This window comes from Lissotriton helveticus, chromosome 3_1, assembly GCF_964261635.1.
Source record: "Lissotriton helveticus chromosome 3_1, aLisHel1.1, whole genome shotgun sequence".
NCBI classification, from domain to species: domain Eukaryota; kingdom Metazoa; phylum Chordata; class Amphibia; order Caudata; family Salamandridae; genus Lissotriton; species Lissotriton helveticus.
This window is the reverse complement of record NC_136061.1, coordinates 405,011,663-405,039,602: the sequence shown is the minus strand read 5'-3', so window position 1 is coordinate 405,039,602 and position 27,940 is coordinate 405,011,663. Positions and strand designations below refer to the sequence as shown.

General features: G+C 43.4%; 1 protein-coding gene across 1 annotated transcript in view; it reads right to left on the bottom strand.

Moving 5' to 3' along the window:
- LOC144822537 (aldehyde oxidase 1-like) overlaps window positions 1-27,940 on the bottom strand; it is a 661,088-nt gene that overhangs the window by 306,483 nt on the left and 326,665 nt on the right. The window contains exon 21 of the mRNA XM_078680183.1: window positions 19,237-19,358. Within this exon, the coding sequence (XP_078536309.1) occupies window positions 19,237-19,358 (122 nt within the window). The remainder of the gene's footprint in view (window positions 1-19,236; window positions 19,359-27,940) is intronic.

Sequence of the window (27,940 nt, the reverse complement as noted above, 5' to 3'; positions counted from 1 at the left end):
GATTTCAGCATTGTCAGTGGGCTCAAATCTAAATCTAAATGGATCCCCACCTTACCGGGTGGTAATTCAATAGACAACTTCCACAAAAGGGCTTTGGAAGATATTGACAGAATGGACAATTTTAAAGATCGACATACATTTAGATACAAAGACAATTTAACATCAGAGGAGCGGGCAGCCCTTAACACTCTAATCCAAGATCATGACATCGTCATTAGAGAGGCGGATAAGGGCGGAAACATAGTGGTCATGAACAAAAAAGACTATAATGATGAAATTCTTAGCCAGTTACAAGACATCTCATGCTATGAACCCCTGAACCACAACCCTATTGCCTCCCTGACTACCTTGATCAACAAATCTTTACTAAAATGGAAAGAGGAGGGTCTTCTAAATGAGGACGAATACCTTTATCTAAAAGTTTTCAAACCTTCACACCCATGGCTTTACACACTGCCCGAAGTTCACAAAAACCTCCCTTTCCCCCCTGGCAGACCTATCATCTCCGGCATAGGGGGCCCCACTGAAAAACTATCAGAATATGTCGACCTATTTTTAGGACCCTTAGTACGCAATCTTCCCTCCTATATCCAGGACACGAAACACATTCTGAGCCTTCTTTCTGATCTACAGTGGCAACAAGGTAACATTCTAGTCACTATGGATGTGGTGTCATTATACACAAGCATCAAACCAGAATTAGGGTTGGAGACGATCACCAAAGTCCTACACAATCGACCGGCCACCATGTGGCAACACACGAACATGTTGATTACAATGATGGAACTCATCCTCAAGAACAATGTCTTTATGTTCAACAACTCATGGTATAAACAAACAAGAGGTGTTGCCATGGGTTCTAAGTTTTCCCCTTCCTTTGCCAATCTCTTCATGGGTGCATTGGAGAAGGACCTGATTTGGGGACCTAATGGTGTTTCTTTTGTAGACTCAATAGTATTTTGGGGAAGATACATTGATGACTGTTTCTTAATCTGGTCAGGCACACAAGAACATTTGAATGACTTCCATGCTTACTTGAATCATAACACGTGGGACATGAGCTTTACTATTGTGTCTAGTCAAGACAGAGTAGAATTTCTGGACCTGGAGATTTTCATTGCTAACAACAAAATCAATAGCAGACTTTTCAGAAAAAGCACGGCCTGTAATTCAACCCTACGTGAAGACAGCGCTCACCCACCACACCAAATCAACACCATTCCTTATGGTGAATTCCTAAGAGCACGCAGAAATTGCAGTGATGACAAGGACTTCATGCTCAATCTAAGGGAAATGACCACCCGCTTCCAAAGAAGAGGGTACACAGATGAGCTACTACAAAAAGCGACCACTCGTGTCAAAAACATCAAAAGAGGGGATACACTAATGACTAAACGGTCTGACAAAGAATCTGACACATCCAAGATCCGTTTGATCACGGATTACACCAGTCAAAACAGAACACTACGCAGAAGTCTAGTCAGACATTGGGGTATTCTAAAAGGTGATAAAAGCATTCAGGAATACATAATTTTGTGGACAACTTCTTCGCCCTTGAACTTTGCACCTTATGTCCATTGAGACATCGCCTTAACTTCATTTTTCCCACAAGTGTGCTGCAGAATTTGTTTTTCGTGTACTTGGTGTGTCCAAAAACACATCGTGAGGGGTTACAGGGCTTTGCCTCTCTTCTGCATGCACCTTTTTGCCTTCTAACATCCAACTGTGCGCCACCCTAGCAGTGCGCCCTTTATTGCCTCACACCTGAAACCCTGCCTTTTTCTGTTGAACTACTTAGGTGAGGTGGGCTGCCGCCGCACATCACCACTTTGAGGAGAGTCACTCATCCCCAATATGAATCGAGATAAAGCTGCTGAAGAACTCTTCGATAATCTTGCCAAGGGCATGTCTACTTATAGAGCAACCACCAGTGGCGCTCCCAGTGTCACCAAGGAGGAGGGTCTTAGAGATAAATTTATTAGATTAGAAAGACTAAAGAAACAAGAAAATTCCAAATGGTGGGATGGCACAACCCTTAAACAATACGCTAGACTCAGACGCGTACCAAGGGGTTTAAGGGCACAAATCTTCCCTACCTATGACGATCTTGACAACGATCTTCTAGGGAAATGGGAAGAGGCTCTCACCAACAACTCTCACACCCTCATGGACATTCTCATCGAGAGTTCCGACCGAAAGGTAGCTAAACTACAAGCCGAAATTGCCACTCTAGAACAAGAGATTAAAGATTTAAATCGTCCTGAATCTACAGTTAAAAACTATAACAAGTTAGATGAAATCTTATTGAAACACCAGAATGAGATCAAAAGCCGCAAAGCGAGACAGTTAAAAAGAGATGAGACCGATTACACCGATGGCAGAATATTCACTTATGATAGAAAGTATGACTTCATGATAAAGAACAAAACTCAGAAGAGAAGAGACAAAACCTATGAAACTGATGCCAGCTCAGCTTCTTCGAGCACCACATCCCTTAGCATAGTCAGCGTCAGTGAGGACGATGCCACCCGCACAGACAGCGAAACTACCCCTTTTTTATGCGAGATACAACGAATCAGGAGAGGCAACCGCATATTAGATCCAAATCCCGGAGGGGTAGGAGGGGGAAGCGTAGAAGACTACAGAAAGAAACTCCGATCTGGGAACAACCGGAAGCAATAGACAAAGACCAGGGAGAAGTTCAAGTAATCAACTTGTCAACGAGAATACTATCCCCCACTATGATTTCCCTACTAAGCAAGGGCCTTAACTTTAACCCTTACACTAACACTGATGTTTGTAAATTGAAAATTGATGTGTTTAAATTTGTACGTAATCTAAAGCTAAAAAAACATTTCTCTAATCGTGTCACTTCCAATAAAACGACTACAAACATTCCAACTGAGTTTGAACCAGGTGTCCTTACTATAAATGACATTCATACCACCCAGCTTCTTCTCTCTTTAACGGACCATGAACAATCTCCTTATGATACCGAAAAACTACTAGAGGAACTCAATATTGAGTCTGATTTCAGCATTGTCAGTGGGCTCAAATCTAAATCTAAATGGATCCCCACCTTACCGGGTGGTAATTCAATAGACAACTTCCACAAAAGGGTTTTGGAAGATATTGACAGAATGGACAATTTTAAAGATCGACATACATTTAGATACAAAGACAATTTAACATCAGAGGAGCGGGCAGCCCTTAACACTCTAATCCAAGATCATGACATCGTCATTAGAGAGGCGGATAAGGGCGGAAACATAGTGGTCATGAACAAAAAAGACTATAATGATGAAATTCTTAGCCAGTTACAAGACATCTCATGCTATGAACCCCTGAACCACAACCCTATTGCCTCCCTGACTACCTTGATCAACAAATCTTTACTAAAATGGAAAGAGGAGGGTCTTCTAAATGAGGACGAATACCTTTATCTAAAAGTTTTCAAACCTTCACACCCATGGCTTTACACACTGCCCAAAGTTCACAAAAACCTCCCTTTCCCCCCTGGCAGACCTATCATCTCCGGCATAGGGGGCCCCACTGAAAAACTATCAGAATATGTCGACCTATTTTTAGGACCCTTAGTACGCAATCTTCCCTCCTATATCCAGGACACGAAACACATTCTGAGCCTTCTTTCTGATCTACAGTGGCAACAAGGTAACATTCTAGTCACTATGGATGTGGTGTCATTATACACAAGCATCAAACCAGAATTAGGGTTGGAGACGATCACCAAAGTCCTACACAATCGACCGGCCACCATGTGGCAACACACGAACATGTTGATTACAATGATGGAACTCATCCTCAAGAACAATGTCTTTATGTTCAACAACTCATGGTATAAACAAACAAGAGGTGTTGCCATGGGTTCTAAGTTTTCCCCTTCCTTTGCCAATCTCTTTATGGGTGCATTGGAGAAGGACCTGATTTGGGGACCTAATGGTGTTTCTTTTGTAGACTCAATAGTATTTTGGGGAAGATACATTGATGACTGTTTCTTAATCTGGTCAGGCACACAAGAACATTTGAATGACTTCCATGCTTACTTGAATCATAACACGTGGGACATGAGCTTTACTATTGTGTCTAGTCAAGACAGAGTAGAATGTCTGGACCTGGAGATTTTCATTGCTAACAACAAAATCAATAGCAGACTTTTCAGAAAAAGCACGGCCTGTAATTCAACCCTACGTGCAGACAGCGCTCACCCACCACACCAAATCAACACCATTCCTTATGGTGAATTCCTAAGAGCACGCAGAAATTGCAGTGATGACAAGGACTTCATGCTCAATCTAAGGGAAATGACCACCCGCTTCCAAAGAAGAGGGTACACAGATGAGCTACTACAAAAAGCGACCACTCGTGTCAAAAACATCAAAAGAGGGGATACACTAATGACTAAACGGACTGACAAAGAATCTGACACATCCAAGATCCGTTTGATCACGGATTACACCAGTCAAAACAGAACACTACGCAGAAGTCTAGTCAGACATTGGGGTATTCTAAAAGGTGATAAAAGCATTCAGGAATACATAATTTTGTGGACAACTTCTTCGCCCTTGAACTTTGCACCTTATGTCCATTGAGACATCGCCTTAACTTCATTTTTCCCACAAGTGTGCTGCAGAATTTGTTTTTCGTGTACTTGGTGTGTCCAAAAACACATCGTGAGGGGTTACAGGGCTTTGCCTCTCTTCTGCATGCACCTTTTTGCCTTCTAACATCCAACTGTGCGCCACCCTAGCAGTGCGCCCTTTATTGCCTCACACCTGAAACCCTGCCTTTTTCTGTTGTGCCAGTGTGCATGTTTGACCAACAGTATGCAGAAAGTGAACAGACCAAGCAGGCGAAGGACCTTCAGAACTGGAACAAGCGCTCCATTGTAAAACAAGGGAATCATTTCCTTTTAGGTGGAGGGAATGCTCGATACACAGTGGTATACAGTACCGCCCCTATGAACAGGTTGCGCTGTGAGGGCACCAGGTGAGACTTGGGTACATTTATTGAAAAACCCAATTTGTACAACAGCTGGGCTGTTACCTGCAGATGATGACTCACCATCCCTGGGGACTCTGCGTTCAAAAGCCAGTCGTCCAGGTAAGGGAAAACCGGAATCCCCGACCTCCTGAGATGGGCCTCCACCACTGCCATCACCTTTGTGAAGACTCGAGGTGCAGTAGTAAGACCAAACGGAAGGACCGCAAACCGGTAATGTTGCGACCCAACCGTAAAATGGAAATACTTCCTGTGCGACTTCAGGACTGGGATGTGGAAATACGCATCCTGTAAGTCGATGGACACCATCCAGTCCTCCTGTTGCAGCGCCTGAAGAACCTGCGCTAGGGTGAGCATGTTAAACCGCTTCTGTTTTAGAAACAGATTCAAAATTCTGAGGTCCAGGATTGGACGTAACCTGCCATCCTTCTTGGGAATCAGGAAACACCGGGAGTAGCATCCCTGACCCCTTTCCTGCTCGGGAACCACCTCTATCGCATCTTTTTGTAACAGGGTAAGAACCACCTTCTGAAGGAGAAGCAAATGATCCTCCGTGCAAAACCCTTGGCAAGGAGGATAAGGGGGAGGTAAATCCCTGAAGAGAAAGGCGTACCCATTTTCTACAAGATCTAGAACCCAAAGGTCCGAAGTTATTAATTTCCAGACTTGTAGAAAATAGGTATGCCGGCCTACCACAGGACCCACATGATCCAGGATGGCGAATCTAGGGCTGCTTTGCTGCATTACCGGGAGGGGAAGGGGAGGTAGTAGAGGAGGTAGAGGGATGTCGTCCAGCTCCACGGCGACCTCTGCCTTTACCTCTGTAGGATTTATACAGAGGGTTCTGCTGCTGTTGTTGTTGCTGAGGCTGACTGGAACAAAAGGAAGAATTCCCAAAGCCACGGTATCTTCTGTAACCATACCCTCTTGACTGAGACTGCAAAACCAGGGATTTTGCTGTGGCTTTACTGTCCTTAAATCTCTGCAACGCATAGTCAGCTTTTTCCCCGACGAGCTTAGAGCCTTCAAAGGGAAGATCCAAAAGAGCAGCTTGCACATCCGATGAAAATCCTGATGATCTCAACCATGCATGCCTCCTAGTAACAACAGATGAACCCATCACCCTTGCCACCGAATCTGCAGTGTCCAGCCCCGACTGGATAACTTGGCGAGCAGCCACCTGAGAGTCTGCCAAGACCTCACTTAAATTGTTCCGATCCTCCTCCGATAACTTTGGGAGAATCTGCTTGGCAGAGTCCACAAGGGCGTGAATATATCTGACCAGAATACAAGTAGCATTGGTGGATTTCAAGGCCATACTGGCTGACAAAAAGACCTTCTTTGCAGATTGATCAAGCTTTTTTGAGTCTCTATCAGTAGGTGCTTGAGGAAAAGAGCCTACCAACTTCTTTGAGCGTGAAGCCTGAACTACCAAACTTTGAGGTGAAGGGTGAGAAGTAAGAAATTCAGGGTCCGCTGGTGCTGGTCTATATCTTCTAGAGACAGATCTAGAAACCGCAGGAGCAGACAGAGGATTACTCCAGACATCTAATATCGGCTCCGTCAAGGCATCATTGAAGGGTAAAAGAGGCTCCACCACAGAGGAAGGAGAATGAAGCACCTCTGTTAGAAGATTAGGCTTATATTCAGCCATAGGAAGCTGAAGGTCCAATAAGTCAGCTGCCTTCTTAATGAAAACGTGATAAGGAGCTACATCCTTTGAAGGAGAAGCCTTCTGTGATGCAAAATCCCCTTTCAGAGAGACATCCAAACAAATTGCCTCACACAAGTCTTCAAACAAGTCCTCAGACTCATAAATTTCACCTTCCTCCATGTCACCAGCTAAATATTGCTCCTCTTCATTCAGCCTTTGAGCTTTCCTTCTAGAACGCATCCTCGGCTGGCGCGTCGGCGGCACCATCCGCGGCATCGACGGCTCTGGCAGCGGCGTCGAAGGCGGATCCGTGACTGCAACCCGCATCAAATGACCCAGGGACGAGGTGATGCCAGACGGAGCCGGGGACTGCTCATACGGCGCTGACACCCTCAGCGCCGGAAGCTGCCATGATGGCGCCATTGGCATATAAGGCATAAAGGGAGCCGGAGGATAATGCTGAGGCACACCCAAATTAAATGCCAAAGGACCCATGGGACCCGAAGGTGCTCATAGGGGCATGTGGCTCTGGTAAAAATACCATACATTGCATTAAAGAAGTGCAATGAATCTAAACCCGGTGCCGGGAATGAAGGATACTGCGGCAGTTCGACTTCCTTACGAGGAGTCTCCGGAGTCGGATCCGCTGGAGTAATTGGTGGAGCCACAGCAGCAGCAGGAGCATCAGGAGACTCTTCTTCCACTGGATTCGAATCCCCATCCGAAGCTGGAGAATCAACCGGTGCCGGAGACTGCCCCGGAGTGCCCAAATAAGGAGACCTGACCGGAGAAGCCTATGGAGACTCAGAAGGAGAAGGAGAAACAAAGTCCTTGACACGATGTCGAGGAGCAGGAGAAGGAGGCCTCAAAGCTCGAGACTTCGACAAACGACGTCGAGACCCATGCCTCTTCTTCTTCTTCTGCCTTCTCTTGGATCCATGTGAAGTCGACGACCTCGATCTTTTACAACCTCTTTTCTCCTTTCTCACCTTGTAGATACAGAGCGGAGCCACCCTTTTTTTCAGCGCCTTAGGGTTCATCTTCCTGCAAGACAAACATCCTTCGACACTCAAAAGTAATCCTGGGCATAGTACTACGCTACGCTAACGGAGCATATGTAGTTTGTACTAATTCACACTCCGCAAATTGCACGTAGCACAGTACAAAAACTATGCCTAATCACGTAGCGTAGCAGCTAAATCAACAACATCCTCAGATGCTTTGATAAAGCAATTTTACATGCTAAAAAGCATATAACCAATTCAAAAAAGTGAACTTTTTCAATGAAAACATAAGACAATGAGAGAGGTGATGATTTTGGGGTCCCCCCTAACCTTGAACACAAAGAGCATAAACAAAAAGCACATCTTGTTGAACTTCGGTGGTGGTCTCATCCTCTTAGGACCACCCCAAGCACAGTTATTGGCAAAAAAATAATCCCAACCAAAGGCCCTGCAAAGCATTATGGGACGAGATTAGCAGTGGGCAGTGAATATTATAGTATCCAATATCAAAATAATTCTACAAAGAGCTGCAGTCACCTAGTCGTTATGGGTTTCATGACCGATCCTGGGGGAAATGAATTCAGATAGAGCTAAGACAATTAATATACTAACGTGGAATCTAAATGGTCTTAGATCCAGGAGGAAAGTGCCACGAGTGGCAGAGTTTTACAAAAGTAGCGAAGCCCAAATAATACTATTACAAGAAACTCACCTAGAAAGGATAGAGTGTAGGCAGTGTTTTAAAAAATTCAGATGGATACAGGAGGTGATATGTTCAGAGTGGCTTTTCTAGGGAAGTTGCTATAATTGTTAAAACTAATCATGATATAAGACTACTTAAATATGAGTCAGATTCCTCAGGAAGGTGGTTAGTCGCTATCCTGTTAGTATATGGTAGGTCTTTGGTATGTGCGGTATACTATAGGCCAAATAACGATAATTCAGAGTTCCTGGAAAAATTAGAGTACTGTCTACTGCAAACAACAGCCCCGATTGTTTTAGGGGAGATTTCAAATTGGTATTAAAAAAAGGATTATACAGGACATCTAGAGCCAAATATAACACTCCGTCTAAAACTTTCTCTAGACTTATGAATAGAATGAGGGAATTTAACCTAATAGACATATGGCGGACATTGAAGAAGTATAAGAGAGAATTTACATTTTACAGTAAAAAATACAGACACCATTCTCGTATAGACTATTTCTTAGTTGATCAGGAACTGTGTGGAGAAGAATTAGAGGTGACCCATATTCCGGCAGTAATATCAGACCACTCTGCGGTTGTACTATCTTTAAAATATTGTCTTTCCTAAAAGTCCAGAAGGTGGACCCTAGATAGGGCAACTATTTCAGATGAGAAAGTTATTGAGGACTTAAGAAATAAATCAGAGAGTTTTTTTTGTATTAATAATGGTTCAGCCGAGGCGAACATTGTTTGGGATGCTTTTAATGCCTACCTAAGTAGGCTCCTAACCTCTAATATGGTAGGAAAATATCGGGCTGAGAAGCAAGACAGAGGAAGGGCAATCCAAGATATTAAGAATAAAGGGAGAGCTGCAGAGGGCATCCATGGAGGATTCAAACAGAGTCAGGGTTCTAAATAAGGAACTGGAGGGGTTACAAGCTGCACTTAGGGCAAAAATAGATAAAACATCTTTGGATAAGCGGAAGGCGAGCAAACTCCAACATTTTGCGTATGGCTTAAAGTGTGGCTCGCTATTAGCCTGTAACGCAAAAGCAGATAGGACCAGGAATAGAATTGGAGAGCTAATTGGTGGCGAAACGGGAGCCCTTCTGTATACTAATCTAGACGTGTAATGAGGCTTCCAGATTTATGCAGGAGTTATAGAAAGAGGATAGTTCACCTAGCCAAGTGGAAATAAAAGAGTGGCTTATGTTAACAACTCTCCCTCGGTTATCATCTGATCATGTGAAAACCCTTGAAGGAGAGATTGTGGACGGGGAGAGAAGGGCTCAGTGTAAAAAATGGTCAAGGGAAAGGCAGCTGGGCCGGGTGGCCTCCCCATAGAAGTCTATCTCTGTATTATAGATATTGTAATCCCTGTCCTTCGGTTCTATTTAATAAGGTTTACCTGGGCGGAAAGAGGGTCCCCCAATCCTGGCTAGAAGCTACAGTTAGTCTAATTCAGAAGCCTAACAAAGATCCACGAAAGATAGATTCTTATAGGCCGATTCCACTACTAAACACAGATTATAAGATCTTTTCTGGGATCATTGCAGCTCGGCTGGCCACAGTAATACGGGAGGTTATCCATCCTAACCAACGAGGCTTTATTCCCGGGAGGCAATTGAATGAGCTTACCTTATTTATTTGGCAGAGGCCCGGAAACTGCCACTAACGACAGTGGCAGTGGACGCAGCCAAGGCATTTGACCAGGTACATTGGCCCTACCTGTGGGAGGCGCTGCGAAGTTTTAGTTTTCCAACAAATATGGTATCGGTAATTCAGACTTTATACCATTGCCCTAGAGCTAGAGTCCTAATAAATGGTAGGTTGACAGAATGGTTTAACATTTCTAGAGATACAAGGCAGGGCTGCCCCCTTTCCCCGCTTTTCTTTAATATATATATTGAGCCCCTAGCTAACTTGATCAGGTCTGACTTGGCTATTATCCCTTTTAAATCGGGTACCTTTGAAGACAAGTTAGGGCTTCATGCTAATGACTTGTTGCTCTGTACAAGCAACCCGCATGAGGCAATACCAAATTTGATGGGGAAGGCGGAAGATTTTGGTTACATCTCAGGATATAAAGTGAATTTGGGGAAAACAGAAATTATGGCCTGGAACCAGGGGGTCGTAAGTCATGGGGCAAAGAACCAAATAAGATATCTGGGAATACAAATAACCCAGAAGATGGAAGACACTATAAAAATAAATTGGAAGAAGACTAGTGGCGAAGTAATGGGTTTACTCTCTAAGTGGGAACCTACCTCTTAACATCTACGGTAGGGTCAACCTTATAAAAATGATTATTTTGCCAAAAGTGGCTTTTTTATTTAATACGATTCCAGTAACATTCCAGAAGAAAGGCATAGCAAAACTACAGGGGAGGATAGGGAGCTTTATTTGAATATCTAAAGGTCAGAGGCTCTCCTGGAAAAACCTACGTAGGAGATTAGATAATAGAGGACTGGCACTTCCGGACATTTTGTTTATTGCTATGCTTTCTAATTTAAGAATGTTCGTATGTTGGCCAACAAAATAGACAATTCATCAATAGGCATGCTTCTTGAGGCCTTATTGACCGATGTACCAGACGGTCAAATCGGTTTTCTTTTTAAGTACGGAGACCCAATTTTTTTTTTTAAAGTGTGGCTTAAGATTTTTGTAGTCTGCCCTAAAAACATAGATGTACGTCCAAAAACAATTGAGAATTCCTTATTTTTCAACATGGGCACCAATCTGGGACTCTCCTGGCACACCTGAGTGTTTGAGGGATCAATTGAGTCAACCCCTGAAAAGTTGTGGTTTATCCCGCTGAGCAGACCTCAAGGTTGGAAATAACTTGATGAGTTGGGATGCACTGAGTGATTGTACTAATAGCTAGCTGACTAGGTTTAAATATTATAAACTTAGCGCCTGGTGGCAAGGCAAGACTGGGCAGAGAGGGAAGATGACAGCTCTGATCAAGTAACGAGAATAGGACAGTGGAGTAAGGAAACTTCATTCTGGTATTGGGTTTTAGTAGAGGCGGACGGAAATATCGAAATTGAAGTTCCTAAATTATGGGGCGAAGAGTTGGCTAATCAAGACCCGAAGCAAATGTGGGGCAATTCATATGCTATTTTGCATAAAATAGTAAAATCTGCACCACTAAAATGAAACCATCTGATTAGTACTCATCGGGTATATTGGTCCCCTGAAAAACTATCGAAGGTTACTAGCAAAGTATATACATGTCCCAGTTGTGTGTTGACGAAGGTGGAAGATATACATGTATTTATGTCATGTTCAAATATTGTTCCTTTTTGGAATGCGATTAAGGCTTTTCTAGATGAAATCATCGGAATACAACTAAAAATAACAATTAGTTTGATTTTTTTAAATCTAGTTTTGATCAAGAAACGCAAATTTCTGCAATACAATCCAATTTTTTATTTTATGCAGTCCTGCTAGCAAGGCAGGAAATCTGTAAACCATGGAAATCTGGGAATTCTCCAATTTTTTCTGAATATTTGAAGAGTGTTGTTAGTCAATCAGATATGGCGTGCGATCAAAGAAGTAAAGAGAGTGTGGGCTCCGTTGGTGCAGTGGAGAGAAAAAGAAATGTGAGTCTGATGATTATGCCATCTACTCTGTTGGTCTTATTATTATCTCCTCATCTTCCAGGGCTGGCATAGTGAGTGCAGAGATGGAATTGGAAGCAGCAGTATACTTGTGGGTGATGGTGCAATGGTCTAGCTCTATGGTCTTCGGCCCGGCACTCCCCCTAAAGAAGACATAGACTGACGAGAGTATCAACCCATCAAGATATTCGGCAAAATGAGGACACAATTTGTTTTTTTTAAACAATTGGTATATCCACACTTGGGGACATGTGGATGAAGGGGAAAATAGCCACGTTTGCCGAACTTCAGACAAAGTATCAGTTGGCACACACTGAAACCTTCAGATACCTCCAGATAAGTCATGCCATCTCTGCAGCCCTGCCTAGGGGACTCCCCCTGCCTGAGTCTTCGCACCTAGAGGACAGGTTGATACTTGACCCTATGAACCAAAAAGGAACATCCCTCACTTATAAAAAGTTGGTAAATACCGACCCAATGCAACGATTACGTGAGGGCGGGGGTTCAGACCTGGGAAGCATTGATGATGAAGACTGGCATGATGCGCTGGCCTCCCCCAAAGAAGTGGCCATCCGCATGAGACTACATCTCATCCAGCTGAAAATCCTCCACTGTGTCTATTTTGACACTAATCTCCTTTTCAGACTGGGTAGACGTCCTGACCCCCTCTGTATCCGTCATTGCAATCAGACTGGCACCTTCTTTCACATACTGTGGGAATGCCCACAAATCAAGCAATACTGGGATAAAGTCACGAAGTAAATGGAAAGGACATGCGATAAGTCCCTAAAGTCATCTCCCCAGCTCTGTCTCCTCAATATATGCGAGGCTACTGACCTTTCCCAGGCAGAGCAGGCGTGGGTATCGATGGGTTGGGCCATCGCGAAATGTAATGTCGCACAGAAATGGGGGGTGGATACCATCCCAACTTTGCGCGACTCGGCCAAAGACATGGACAGAGCAATGATTGCAGAGAAGGCTGTGTTCAAGGGTGGGGGTTGCCCCAGGAAATGGGACCAGAAATGGGAGAAATGGAACAAATATAGAGGGGATATCTGATTCTCTCCTACTATATCACTGCAGCGTGATGACACACTTTGATAGCTCACCTAACTGATAATGATGAGCCCTCACCTCTGACTCACTAAGCTAGTTATATCCGTGTGTTCTCCATACTTTTGAATTTTATTGATGTGTATAACTCTTTTGCTTAATGATTAGTGGCATGGGTGGTTGGACAATACTCTGATTCAGCAAATTGATGGAACCTGTGATTATTGTCATGTTGTTGTAATGAAGGTGTAGTCACGTATTATGGGCCTAACTATAGCTTTGATAATGCTGTGTACCAATATCATTTTGTTGAAAATAAAAATTGTTTAAAAAAAAAAAAAAGAAATAGTGTACTTTTGGCCTAATGTGGTAGGCAAATGAAAAAGATGGCGGTGAAGATGGACGCGAGTTAGAACATGCACAGTGTGATAATGATATGACCCGCTGACCGTGTTGCTGACAGGCTGCCAAGAGCCAAGGACAAGTTACCATGTGAACCATCATCTTGAATGTAGAACTGTATTCAAATGCATATTGAATTGAAAGATCTAATTGAGGTGAAAAGGAAATAAAATAAAATAATGAATGAGTTAAAGGGGAAGGGTTTGTTACACAACAAGGTTTATTAAAGAAGTGAATATGTCAGCATGAGGGTATGAAAACTCCCCTACCCCTCCCCAATCACAGTCCGTGATCCACTGAGATTTGCAACTTTTGAAGGTGGACATGCAGAAATAAAGAGTATAACTGGAGTGTCTTAAAATAAGTTAGAGAGTTGATGAGACATCGATCCTGAGTGATGTGTAGGCGAGAGCTGCTGCTGAAAAGAAGAGAACAGACTGGGAAGATTCATTCCTGAATGACAACCTGATTAGATTGAAAACTCCGGCAGAATATCGAGGAGTTCGAGAGTGTAAGAGAGGGATGCGCCCTGGTGCATGGGGTATGTAGAGAAGTTTAGTAAGTATTGCCCTGTCCTGATCCTGTCCTAGTCTATCTCTCCTGATTCTTAATCGGGAGACCTCCACCAGTCCTTTGGCCAGAGGGTTGGGTTTCCTATTTCACCATTGGGAAATTATTATTCTGTCTTAAATTTGCATATATTTTGCAAATGTATGATTTATTATGCCTTTTGTCTCTTCATCTATCCAGTCTTAATGCATTGAATTGTTGGATGGGTCTGTGAGTTGAATGTATTTGTTAAATTAATTTTTCTCTCCAATGAAAGTTGATGGAATTTGCACTGTGAATTTGTACTAATGAGCCTTCATTTACATGCTTTACAGGCTAACTCCCTATGTGGTGGTTGTAACTACTGTTTTAATAGTCATAGTTTAAACATAGGCATTAGGCCTACTATTGAAGGTGCTAGTGATCAGGAACTGCCGGAAAATTCCCCAAGTAACAACAAAATTCACAATTTTTAAAGTATTAATTGTCGCTCCCTCCCTAAACACAAGGAGGACATCTTTAATTTGTTAAACGGCGAAGAACCTGATGCTATTTTTTTGACTGAAACCTGGTTGAATGATAGCTCAGGCCCGGATGTGGCGACTGCCGTTGCCGACAATTATACTATAATAAGGAAAGAAAGAATCCTTAGGAAAGGTGGAGGGATTGCGATTATTTTTAATAGAAGCTATTCTTGTAAATTGGAGGATTTTCTTCTGGCAGACTGCGAGGCTGCCCTTTTTAAACTCACTCTTTCCCACCAGTTTACTTTATCTGGGGTACTGATTTACCGTCCCCCAGGACCGGCTGGTTCTTGGGTGGCCCAACTTACAGATTTGATAGCCCCTTGGCTACTCAAATTGGCTAATTTTACAGTTTTAGGCAATTTAAACCTTCACTTTGAAAGTAATGAATGTTCTGCAAGTAAGGCACTGATTGCAGATTTTTCTGCGTTGAATCTACCTCTCTGTAATGAAGGCTCTACACACATAGCTGGTCATTTATTGGACCCTATTTTCTCTAGTTTGTCCGATATCGATTGTCCTCCTGCACTGCCCTTATGTTGGGCCGATCACTCTGCGGTTAAGTTTCAATACAGAACTCCACCAAAATTGGCCTCATTTACACCTAGTATATAAGGCCGGTTCAGGAACTGGGGAAAAACTGGACATAGAAAAATGTAATCTATTATTGTTAAGCAATGTCCCTTGTTTTAAATCGATATCACTTTCTTCTTTGGACAGTATTTATAATTGGATTGCCACTGCATCTAATGCGTGTCTCCCACCCTCTGTGAAAAAATGTAATAATCACCGTCCTCCTGCCCCCTGGTTAACAGAGCAGTTAAAATTTGAAAAAAGTACGTGTAAAACCATGGAAAGAAGTTGGAGAAGGAATTACTCCTCCGAATCTAAAAGTATTTACAAAGCTTCGCTGAAAAAATATCATGCCTTAGGTAAAATAGCACGAGCTGAGTATGTCTCTTCCACTATCTTGGGGGCAAAGAATTTTCCTCGCATTCTATTTTCTATGGTTAAGAAGTTAGCTGGCTCAGGCACTCAACCTAGCCCGCCTGTTCTTGATGAACTACAATGTAACACTCTCGCTAACTTCTTCATAAATAAAGTAGAACAAATTTACCTGACCTTAGGGGGAACTAGTGTGTCATCCCCAGTACTGCCTACTCCTGCTCCTGTACCCAATGTGGCAGCTGAACCCCTGCTTAAATTAGAGAAGTGGTTACCCCTGGATATTGGTTCTTTTATAAAAATCCTGGCGAGTATCAAATCAGGCTCTCCCTGCAACCCTCTCCCGGCCTCGGTGCTCCTGCAAATGGAACAGCCCGCCTTGAGAGTTGTTATGGAGCTACTTAATGCCTCTCTTAGTGAGGCAGTGATGCCATCTGTCTGGAAACATGCAATGGTCTTGCCTTTGCTGAAAAAGTTAAATGCGGATCCTGCTAAACCGACTTATTTTAGGCCTATTTCCCTACTCCCGGTGTTTTCCAAAGTTTTGGAAAAACACGTGAACGCCCAATTGTCTACGCTTGTGGAATCCTCAAATGTTTTGCACTCCTCCCAGTCGGGCTTTAGAGCAGGGTTCTCAACTGAGACTACCCTGTTGGGCGTCACGGAAATGCTACGCCTGCGTTTGGATGCAGGGGATACAGCGGCCCTTATATTATTAGATCTAAGCACCGCATTTGAAACGATTTCTCATACCGTATTAATAAAGTCTCTACATGCTCTGGGCATTTCTGGATCGGCACTTGGCTGGCTGTCTTCTTTTTTATCTGAGCGAACATTCCAGGTCTTCTCCTCCAGGGCCGCCTCTAAGTCTTATACTTCCCCGTACAGGGTGCCACAGGGCTCAATTTTGAGTCCGCTTTTTTCCAACATCTATGTGCAACCTCTGGCAGTGATTGCTGAAGAAGCAGGGCTGGCGCTTTTCTCGTACGCCGATGACACTCAGATCATCTTTTCCTTATCGGCTGACAAGAGATTGGGTCCCACTACCCTGCAATTGGGCTTGCGTAATATTGCATCGTGGATGCAATCCAACCTGCTCAGGCTCAATGGAGAAAAGATGGAGGTTCTCATTTTTGGCAAAAATACAGAACATTCGTGCCCTCAACATTGGCCCGTCGTGTTGGCATGGGAACTCCCTCGCACACCGAAGTTGGGCCTCCTTCATGTTATGGAACAAGTGGGGGGTAATATGTACAAACGTCATTTGCTTCTTCTGGGCCTCACAGTGGCCAATAGGGATATAGCCCAAGCCTGGAAGGCCCCCAAAGCTCCACTGGTGGGGGTGTGGAAACGGGGCATGGACTTCAACATGGGACTAGAACGCCCGATATTTGAGGCTAGGGGCTGCCCCAGGAAACACTATCGGATCTGGAAGAGATGGGCAGACTACAGGGGCCTTTTGTTGGACCCTCCGGCGCCACGAGCCACTGATATGGACCACATCCGTACTGCCCCTGAGTGAACTGAAGCACACGCTGTTACTATGATGCTTAGGCTCCTGTTTCTGGACAATGTAAACACCGTGCAGGGTGGGGGGGGTGGGAACTGGGTTGGACTGCGGGGGGGTGGATATAGGGAAATGTTGATTGAATATCTTGACCTTTATTGCTTTTATATGCTCACTGTCTTTCTGCTACTATGGGAGCAGTGTTTCTTTTGTATTCTGTCAACTGCCAAAACCCAATAAAATTTTGTTCTGAAAAAAAAAACATTGGCCCGTTGAAATGGGGCCTTTACCTATGCCCTCCTCTCAGGTCCGCAATCTTGGCTTATTATTGACAATAAATTGTCAATGAAACAACAAGCAGTACCAACTGCGGCCACCTGTTTTACCATCCTCAAATGGTTAAAGAAAATCATTTGGATGCTCCCTGTTGTTACCCACAGGACGATAGTCCAGGCACTTGTAACATCTCGCCTGGACTATGGAAACATCCTTTTTTGGGTGCAAACAGGGATGTGTTGCGTAAGCTTCAGGTGGTGCAGAATTCTTCAGCCACATTGCTGTGCAGACTTCCTAGAATGTCCAGCATGTCTAATGCCCTGAGAGAATTGCATTGGCTCAGGGTGGAAAACCGTACAAAATTCGAAGCCCTGTGCATATGTTTAGAATCAAGAATGGCTCTGCACCCAAATACTTGCAAGATCTGGTACGCCCATATCATCCCGCCGCCTGTTACGTTCCTCCACGGAAGAGAAATTCGAAATTCCCAGGTTCAAATTGGTGAGAATGGGAGGTCGCTCCTTCTCCTTTCTTGGCCCAACCATGTGGAACTCTTTACCTGACATGATGCGGAAAGAGAATTTGTACCGCAATTTTCGCAAGCAATTAAAAACTTGGCTATTTAATCAATAATTCTAATCTAGTTTTTCAGAGTTTCTTTCAGGGCCTGCACTGGGAAACCCTAGTTGGGTAGCTGTGCGCATTAGAAAAAATAAATTAACATAACATAACATAACATTTATGACTGAGATTTAGATAAAATTCATTGAATCTTGCCCAGAGTCGGTGTTTATTTCATTAAGATCTGTAAGTTAGTTAGTTAATTGTTAATATCACCATCAACTACTCAACTAATGGTCCATTGACCATAGAAAGAGTGTTGATCTGTGAAGATTAGTTAGACATTGACTAATCAAGATCAAAGTGAACATAAAACTTGACCCCCAGCGAAACAGCCAGGAAAATGGAATATGTATATGGGCCCATTCGAAAGATTTGTTGATTGTGAAATGTTCATCCTGGCCTTTCGCTGGATCACCATCACAACGCAAGGCCATTACAACACATGGCATTACAATGCATTTGCCTTTACCACGCATGCCTTTACAACGAATTTTGTTGCAAAGGCATGAATAGTAAAGGCATGTGTGTTTTACATGTAAGTATAAGGTAAGTATAGGGTGGGTTTGGGTTTTGGGGTGTAGGAGTAATTTTAGGGTTCATGTGGGAATCGGTTTTGGGGTGCCAAGGGTCATTTTAGGGTATTGAGGGTATGGGTATTGGGGTGGTAAGGTAATTTTAGGATTTTAGGGGGATATGGTTATTGGGTACAAAGGATAACGTTTGAGTTTATATATTAATATGTGTACCATTACTTACCTTAACCACTTTTACCAAGTCTATGCCTTTACCATGCATGCCTTTGCGTTGTAATGGCATGCATGGTAAAGGCATATGCGTGGTAAGAGTGTGCGTCGAAATGGTAACGCATTATAACAACACTTGCATTGTTGAAACCGCGTTGTAATGGCACGCGTTGTGATGGCATGCGATGTACTGTCATGTTTGCTACAGGCTTAATTTCCCTGCACACCATTTGCAAGGAGTCAAACCTCTGTTCACTAAGGGGGCATATGCTTTTTTAAGGATCTAATGCGAGCCATAACATGCTTTACATCTCTCCAACTAATCATTTTAATTTGGAAAGGCTGAAGGTTGCCACTTGATATGGCACAATAACTAAATACAACTGGCCCAAAATCCCCATTAGTAAAAGGGTAAATTAATTTGTTTTAAAACTTGCATAATGAATTATAATTCACAAATGTACATCCCAACATAATCCCAAGCCTGTCTTGGCCAAGCGGTTTTCCAATTAATTATTTGACACCTCTCCAGTATAAAAACAAACTAGGTGCAGCATTGGATTAGGGGTTAACCTGTGTGGGTCTATGAATTCTGTCCCACAATAGTAGGATGCAAGCCAGTTCACCTGGGCAAGTGCGACACTTTGTGTGGAGAGATAAATATCCATTTCTTTATCCTCTTTTGGGACAACCAGGGCAGTGTTAGTTTCCATGTAGAAATGCTCCTGCCCTCCAACGTAGAGCTGTCCTGTACCAGGAAAAAACACAGGAAACGACCATCAGTAACCATTGAAAGGACGTTGACCCGAAGTGGTCACATACATACAAAATATAGCTTACCCATTCATTCAGTCTTATTGCACACATCACAAAATGAACTGTCCCCTAGCACTTACGTATTAGCTGCTCTTTCATCTCAATTCAATGGTACTCATTTTTTCGCTCTCACAACAAAATTCTGAGTTGCACCAGTCAGCTTACTAACCGCAGACCTGGGCCTGTATTACCTAAACTTTGCATTGGTGCAAAAAGAAAAAAAAACATAATTATTTTGCAACATTTTTAGGTCTTGATACCTATGCGCACATATTTTAATTGGGCAAATGGTGTGTGCTTTTGCTGAAAAAGGAATTCTTGTACTGCACTTTTTGGCTTGTGTGAAAGCTTATGGTCAATATAGCAGGACTGAATTGGTCATGGTAACATGCCACCGATCAAGGTCATAGGCTTGATCTGAAAAGGTACAACAAAGACAGTGGGTCCTACTTATTTATTGAGAAAAGCATATGTTGTAGCCAATAGGCCTTTAACCCGTTTACCACAGCGATAATTTTGCTGCAGTACAGGGCGTTCTATTATGTGGGTGGGGCCGCGTCGGCCAACAGACCTGCACAGCACTACCAAGGTAGTGCTCGTGACGGGCAGCAAGGAAAGGGTTAAGGATGGCTTTTAAGGGTGGATTGTGATTACAATGTATAAAAGCTTGTAGACAGGTATTTAAGGGTTGTGATGTTGGTTATCCACGGGACAAACCCTCTTGCAATTCAAAATGCTTGTTCCATTTTAGGAAGGGCTATGTATTGTTTTGCCAATTCTAATTGTGTACATATTTGTAATAATATGACTGTATACCAATAATTGCCTTGTGGAAAGGCTTATGCTGAATACAGTAGGCCTAAGTGGGTTATTATGATGACAAGTCAGTGATAAAGCCAATAAACCTGATTGGTTCACTTCAAAGAGTTATATCAGAGGTCATAAGTCTAATCTATCTTTAATGGTAGATCATTATTAAACTGTGTTAAAGCCTGTTGACAAACATTTATTGTGTAACATGCATTCTCACAGATTAGTGTAGTAGACAAGAGTGCTGGTGCTGATTTCCCCCTCTGCTTATCCCCTCAGACAAATCCAATGGGTTGAAGGTTTACACTTTGGTCATCCTTGTTTTTCCTTTGAGGAGGGGTGGAATATTGTTTTGCCAAATATAATGTGGTGCATATTTATAATTTTCTGACTGTATGCCAGATGGTTGCCTTGTGAGAAAGCACAGGCAGAATTTAGTAGTCATGCTGGTGCCAGAAAATGTGCAGGCCCAATGGTTTCTTTTCCCTTGTCTTTGCTTTCTTCACCCTAAGTTGGCAGGGTATGCCCAGACGTGGGTCCCTTGCTCACTTTGCCACTGGATTCAAGCTAGCCTGGCTGATGAGGGGTGTTACCCCGAAACCGGTCCCAAGATCCTTGTTTCTGGTCCAGGGACCTGGCTTGGCAGTAAGGTCTGGACTGCTCCCATGAGGCACAGGGTCAAGACTGATTTGCATATGGCTGGGTCGTAACTGGGGTGGCGAAGTGAGCTAAAGAATGATAATGGATTTATCCCAGATCTATGGCTAGGGGTGAGTGTCTGAAATGTTTCAGTGCTCCGTCCATCATCTCCTTATGTTTACTATGTTCGCCCTAAGTTGGCAGGGTATGCACAGACGTGGGTCCCTTGCTCACTTTGCCACTGGATTCAAGCTAGCCTGGCTATTGAGAGGTGTAACCCCGAAACTGGTCCTGGGATGCCTGTGTCCACTCCAGGGAATACCTGGCCTGGCAGTAAGGTCTGGACTGTTACCATGAGGCACAGGGTCAAGACTGATTTGCATGTGGCTGGATCTGAACTGGGGTGGGGACGTAAGCTAAAGAACGATGATGGATTCAATCCCGATCTGTTACCGGGGGGTTAGTGTCTGAAAAGTTTCAGTGCTCTGTCCATCATCTCCTTGTGTTTGCTTTGTTCGCCCTAAGTTGGCAGGGTATGCCCCAGACGTGCGCCCCTTGCTCACTTTGCCAATGGATTCGAGCTAGCTGGGCTGATGAGGGGTGTTACCCCGAAACCGGTCCCAGGATACTTATTTCTGGTCCAGGGAAGACCTGGCTTGGCAGTAAGGTCTGGACAGTTTCCATGAGGCACAGGGTCAAGACTGATTTGCATATGGCTGGGTCTGAACTGGGGTGGTGAAGTGAGCTAAAGAATGATGATGGATTCAACCCAGATCTGTGACTGGGGGTGAGTGTCTGAAAAGTTTCAGTGCTCCGTCCATCATCTGTTTGTGTTTGCTTCATAGTTGAAGATGGCAGATGGAATTCCACTTAGGCTGAGCACCCTCTCTCTATGGACCTTTGCAATTTGTTTCTCGACAGTGTTTGTGGTGAGGGTGCACCAAGTTGATTTGCGTGTGTTTCCCATGGGGTGCTTTGGCTCGGTTTTTGACGTCTCCGGATCATCTGCTTAAGCACTAGATTGGTCTGACTATGCCAACAAGTTGAAATGTTCAACCAGGAATTGATACCAGGTTGACTCAGAGATGTTGGAAGAAGCCACATTTTGAAGATGTCTGCCAATTCAGTTTAATGTCCGCCAAATATTTGCAGAGTTGTTTGTCTTATTATCATGCAGCAGTTTTACCCAGAAGGAGTTCCATAGCTCCCGTTGACAAACAAGTTACTTACCTATGGTAACGCTTTATCTGAGAGAGACTAGCTGCAGATCCCTTACCTTTCGGGATCCAGCGTGACGCCTGGGAAATTCAAAGGTAAGGAATCTGCAGCTAGAAGTCTCTATCAGATTATTATTTTTCTCCCTTTTTAACACTTTTCTTGCATCCCTTAGGTTGTGCAGTATTGTAAGGTCCCTTGGCAACCTTTTAAGTGCTCTCCTCAGATAATTTACCCTCTTTTTGGCCCTTATTTTAGAATAGGTTTGTCTCCTCCCAAGAAGGAGGTCTGTGTGGTGTGCTTGAATCTTTTTTTGACCTGGACAGGCTTGGCATGCTGGCTAGAACAATTTGTGGTGGACCTTTTACAGCCTGTCAGAGGATCTTCCCCTAAAATGAGTGTAGATGCTATTGTTTAGCTTTGAGTGCCAGTGCTGGAAAGGTTTGTATGCCCTTTGATCCCTTGATCTGCTGTGCATGCACAGTCGACTAGGCTTATGTCAAGCGCTATCTCTTGTGGTTGATGATCGCTTTCCAATTTCTTCCCAAAACCAAAGGACAAAATAGTGTTCAGTAGGGGGAGGCTCACAAAGGTGTATTTGATTAGAGATGCTCCAAAGGACGTTTGGTATGAAAGGCCTGTCGGTTTGTTGGGGGGTATGCATCCGTTTAAACCTCTGAGGCCGAAGTGTTCCATATTGCCTTGTAAGGTCCGTCCTCTCTTGTCATCTTTGTGCCACCCACGAGTATCTTGAGGAGGAATCGACAAGTGGCTATCTTGCATCTCTGTGATGTCATTAGAAGGTAGTGTACTCGTTAACCACATATTGAAATCGCCTGATCTGACCAGGTCATTACTGGGCCTCTCAGACCTTAGGCCTAATGTGATATCAATCAGCTTGTCAGAGACCTCAGTCCTTGTTCTTCCATTTGGATGGATATACACATGTATCTGGCATTGGATGTTTTGAGTGTCATTCCTACTACCTGCAGTCCTGCCTCATTACTGTCCTGTTCCCAACATTCGATTTCATTGGTGGCAGATATGAAATTGGCAAGACCACCCTTGCTGCGCCCATACTTGTGTTCTTTAGTTGCGGGGATGAAGTGATTTGTGTAGCCCTCCAAGTGGAGCAACTTCTGTGAACAGCTGTCTTGTAAAAGCACCACATGGAATGAGCAGCTATACTGAAGGATTTCAGGGTCTTCCAGTTTGTTAGCCAGGCCTTTGATGTTCCAGGAGCATCCGTTTAGCACCTGATCTGTGCAGTTAATTGAGTGAGGGCATTGTCATCATAGAAGTCTGGTTGAGTTCAAAGCACCCGACAGCCATCCCCATTTAGCTGCCACATTGGGTCCAGAAGCAGGGTTACCCGGAAGCCTACCAGTTTGTTGAGTTGGAGGAGCTGGGGATTTCCTTAAGGCATTTCCTAGGATCGAAGAGACTGGTCCAAGCCAGGTTGGTATGGTGCCTTCTTTATAAAGAGAGTAGGCTTAATTGGTTCATCAGGAAAGGTTATGACAGATGACATAGGTCCGATCTGTTTATTATGAAAGATTATAACAAAGTCAGTAGACCATACTTGTTTATTAGAAAAATCATAAGTTCTGACCAAAAATCCTATAATGGTGGAATAGTACGATAGTGTGTTAACATCTATAGACAGGCATTTTATTACATGGAATCTTGCACCTTACTGCAGCATGCAGGAATTTTGGTGTTGGTTGGGAAACTCTGCGGGTTGATTGCCACTGATAATTATTCCTAGACCTTCTAAAGATGGCCTGAAACAGTGTAATTGCTGGGTCCTTGTAATAAAAAATAACATTAAAAAGTCTACCTGCATAATCATATATAGAGAGTCTTTCATCAGCCATCTTATGTCTATATAATATCATTCCCATTTTGCTTCTCCTCACGACAGTATACTGCTCGGAGTACTGGGTCAGCCCTTTTCTGCCACTGAATCTCTTGCCCTGTGAGTAATCGCATTTTGCCTTATCCTGAAAATTATTGTGACTCAGTATCTGGGCTGGTGGCCAGTTCCCTGGTTTTCCATGTGTCTATTTTTTTCTTTTTGTAGATCTCCTTTCACTTCTTTCCATCTTCTCTCTTTTATTTAAGAGAATCCTGCAGCTCCCTAAAAAGTGATACTAGGCTGTACGTTTGCGGCTCAATTTACCTCACTATTTCTAAAATGAGTACATACTGGTGTAGTATTGTACATCCTACATCATTGTTTTACTATTAAAAGATGGACACCATGTATAGAAGCATTATGTAGGCCACTTTGGAGCAGTGCAACACTGATATACTATGCACTTAGCATTGAAAGATGGCCGCCCAGTGAAAAGTTGACTGAGCAACCATCTTGGAATGGCATTGTTTTTACCGCTCCAAGATGGCCAACATTTGGCTTCTAAACTTAGCAGCTCTGTTGGAACTATAAAACAACAATACACTATGTACAACACCATTGATAAACGCTCACCAGCTGTTATGTTTAATTTTATTTTTACAATGCAATTTTATGCCTTGCATGTTTAGGTGGTGGTATGTTTATCTTTTTTCTATTTTCATTCTTTTATCTTCCATATGCTTGTTAAGTTTGTATGTTGTGTGAGGATGGGGAATTGGGTGAAAGCAAGAATGAGTCAGTTGATGGATGAAACAATGTTTGAGTGCAAGGATGAGTCACAGAGTGCATGCGTGACTTTTTTCGTGCCTAAACTCCTCAGTGACTGAAGAGGCATTTTCAGTTATAAGTCAGACATATTTGCATTGCCAGTGCTGGTACTGCTTATCTAATATATGAAAGGTCAAACATATTTTACTCTAGTTCATATTATGGAAAGATTTTTGCACGAGGGCAAACATGGAGGCAAGTAATCGTAAAACCATATGGATGTCAAATATTGTTTTTTTTTATTTCAAAAGATTTTATTGGTTGTTTCCATTTCCATAAAAATACAAAAAATAAAAACATGGGTCCGATAGGGTGCCATTTATGGCGATCCGAGCGGTTGGAGAGGAATAAAGGGCCATTACCATATCAATGTAAGACTTCCTCAGATTAAAAGCTCTCATGCAATGTTCTAAGAAAGACCAAGATACTCTATCGAATGCTTTTTCTGGGTCCAGGGTGATGGCCACAGAGGCAGTGGGTGTTGTTTTGGCTTTCTCTAAGATGTGGCACAATAGTCTTGTGTTATCATAGACGACATCCAAAGCCGTGCACGGCTACATTTCCTGGCGCTCCAGTTGACTGCAACTATCGGATTTCGTTACCCCTGACGAAGAGCCAGATTGGCTTGAAATGCATTGGGTGTGAATAAACTGCTTTTTAAAGAACCCGGCTCTAGTACGTGTTTTTGAAAGAGGTTTGGAAGGCCCAACTTTAACATAAGAAACTTGGGAAATTGCCTAAATCTCTCACTTGTGGATTGCGACAGTGTACATGTTTACTCGGACATACAAGATGAAAAAGTGTGATGAAAAAATTGAGAAATTAAGAAAATGGATTAAAGGTGAAGATAAAACAGACTGCCAAATTGGCATTTCGCTGTGCCATAGGTTTGAGACATAGTGTTGTTCCATTTTGGATGTCGTTTAGTTTAAACACGTGACGGTTGGGCTGAGCACGTTTTCCTTCGAGCACGCACAGTTAAAATTGAAAAATTGAACTTGACGAACTTTGGAGAATTATTGAAAACAAGCGGTGTGCAACCCATCCCCATATGATGTTGTGTTATCATAGGACATGCAGTATTTTAGGAAGCCCACTTGGGAGTTGCTGATTAATTTAGGGAGGACGGCATTAAGTCTAATGGCCAGGATCTTTGCATAAATTTTGCAATCCAGGTTTATGATTGAAATCGGTCGATAGTTTTTAGTTAAAAGGAGGGCTTTACCCTCCTCCGGGATAACGATTATAGTGGCTTCGCCCATTGTCTCAGAGACACTGCCTGAGGTAGCAGTCGAGTTAAATAATTTTAATAGCATGGGGGTGAGAGATTTATCAAACGCTTTGCAGAAGCCCGTTGAAAACCCATCTGGTCCAGGGGCTTTGTTGCTTTTGAGGGAACATAATAGAGGTAAAAATGTCCTTGTCTGTGATGGGGGACACTGACGTATAGCTATCTTTGTCAGAGAGCTTGGGGAGGTTCAGAGTGTCCAGATAATTAGTACATGCGTCCGGCTCGAATGATATCTTGTTCTTGTAGAGGTCCTCATAGAAGGCCTGGTAGGAGGCTAGAATGTTTTTTTGTTTGGTATGGGTATTATTAGCTGAGTCTTTAATCGATGATATGGTGAGTAGTTTTTGTCTGTGTTTGAGATAGGACGCAAGCAACTTCCCTGCTCTATTCCCCTCACATAGTTTCATGGCTTTGAATTTATTGATCCAAACACCGGTGCGTCTGCTCACAATAGTGTTATATTCGTATTTCTTTTTGATAAGTTGGTCGAGAACCAGTTTGCTATCTAGGTTAGCTGAGTGGGCAATTTCTAGGGCCTTGATATCTTTTTCAAGTGTGTCGAGATCCGTGTTTAGTTTTTTATTAGACCGCGCTCTAATGCCGATAATCACTCCCCTTATTGTGGCTTTCAGAGCGTTCCAGACAATGAAAGCGTTCGTGTCTGGGGAATCATTTAGTGCGATATAGTCCCTGATAGCGTTCTCTATTTGTTGCTTGTTCTCGGGATCGGAAAGTATTTCCTCATTGAAGCGCCAGCGTTTTGGGGGTAGAATAGAGTGAGAGCCCACGAGTTTAGTACTAAAACAGGAATGGTCAGAGACTAGCTTAGGAGCTATGTCCGTTTCTTCTATGAGGTGGGTAAAATGGCTATATATTAGAATATAATCAATTCTGGAGTATGAGTTGTGTGGAGCTGAATAGAATATATAGTCCCTCCCATCAGGGTGTTGGAGGCGCCATGAATCTCTTAGGTGAAATTTGGTGCACAGGTGTGTGAGTGACTTGTGAGAGCGAGATGGTTGGAATGTGCATTTAGACTGTCGGTCTATTAGGGGGTCTATCGGGAGGTTGAAGTCGCCACCTTCAATTAAGAGTTCGTCTTGTGGGATATTCTCTATAGATGAAGACACAGATTCCCAGAAGTCTGAGTCATCAGAGTTAGGACCATTTATATTTACCACGTGGATGGGGTCTTCGTCTCTCATCAGGTGGGTGATTAATAGCCTTCCATCTGTGTCATGAGTGTGTGAGGTAATGGAAAGGTTTGATTTCTTTGAGACTAGTGTGATCACTCCTCTTTTCTTGTGGACGGCCGAGGAGCATAGTGTGTGGGAGATCCAGTTGAGATTTATAAAACTGATATCCTCCTCTGAGAGCTTAGTCTCTTGGAGTAGGATGACACCCCCTTTTGACTTGGATAGGTAATCAAAGACCTTGTGTCGTTTCACTGGATGGTTGAGTCCCTTGACGTTCAGGGAGACTACAATGATGTTTTCTAATAGGGATTTGGGTTTAGCGATCTAGAGAGTGGTGCTCGCAGGGAGAGTGGTTGACACTTCGATTTTGTAGCCAGAAGAGTGCTGAGCTGGAGAGCCGCCCTCTGCGTACCAATCACAGCAAGGTGTGAGACCAGCTAATTGTGTACTTTGTGCATTTTCCTTCTTACAGGGACACCTGTGGTGTCTAGAGTGGGAACTGTACGCAATGCACGCCTTGTGAGATACTACTGAAGAGGTATTCACAGCAAAATAAAGGAAACAGTAAACAAAACAAAGGGAAACAACCATTACAATATTCGCCCCCAACCCCCATTACCCCCTCCCCCTCCTATACCCCCTTCATCCTACCCCTCCCAGCCCACCCCCTCCCTCCC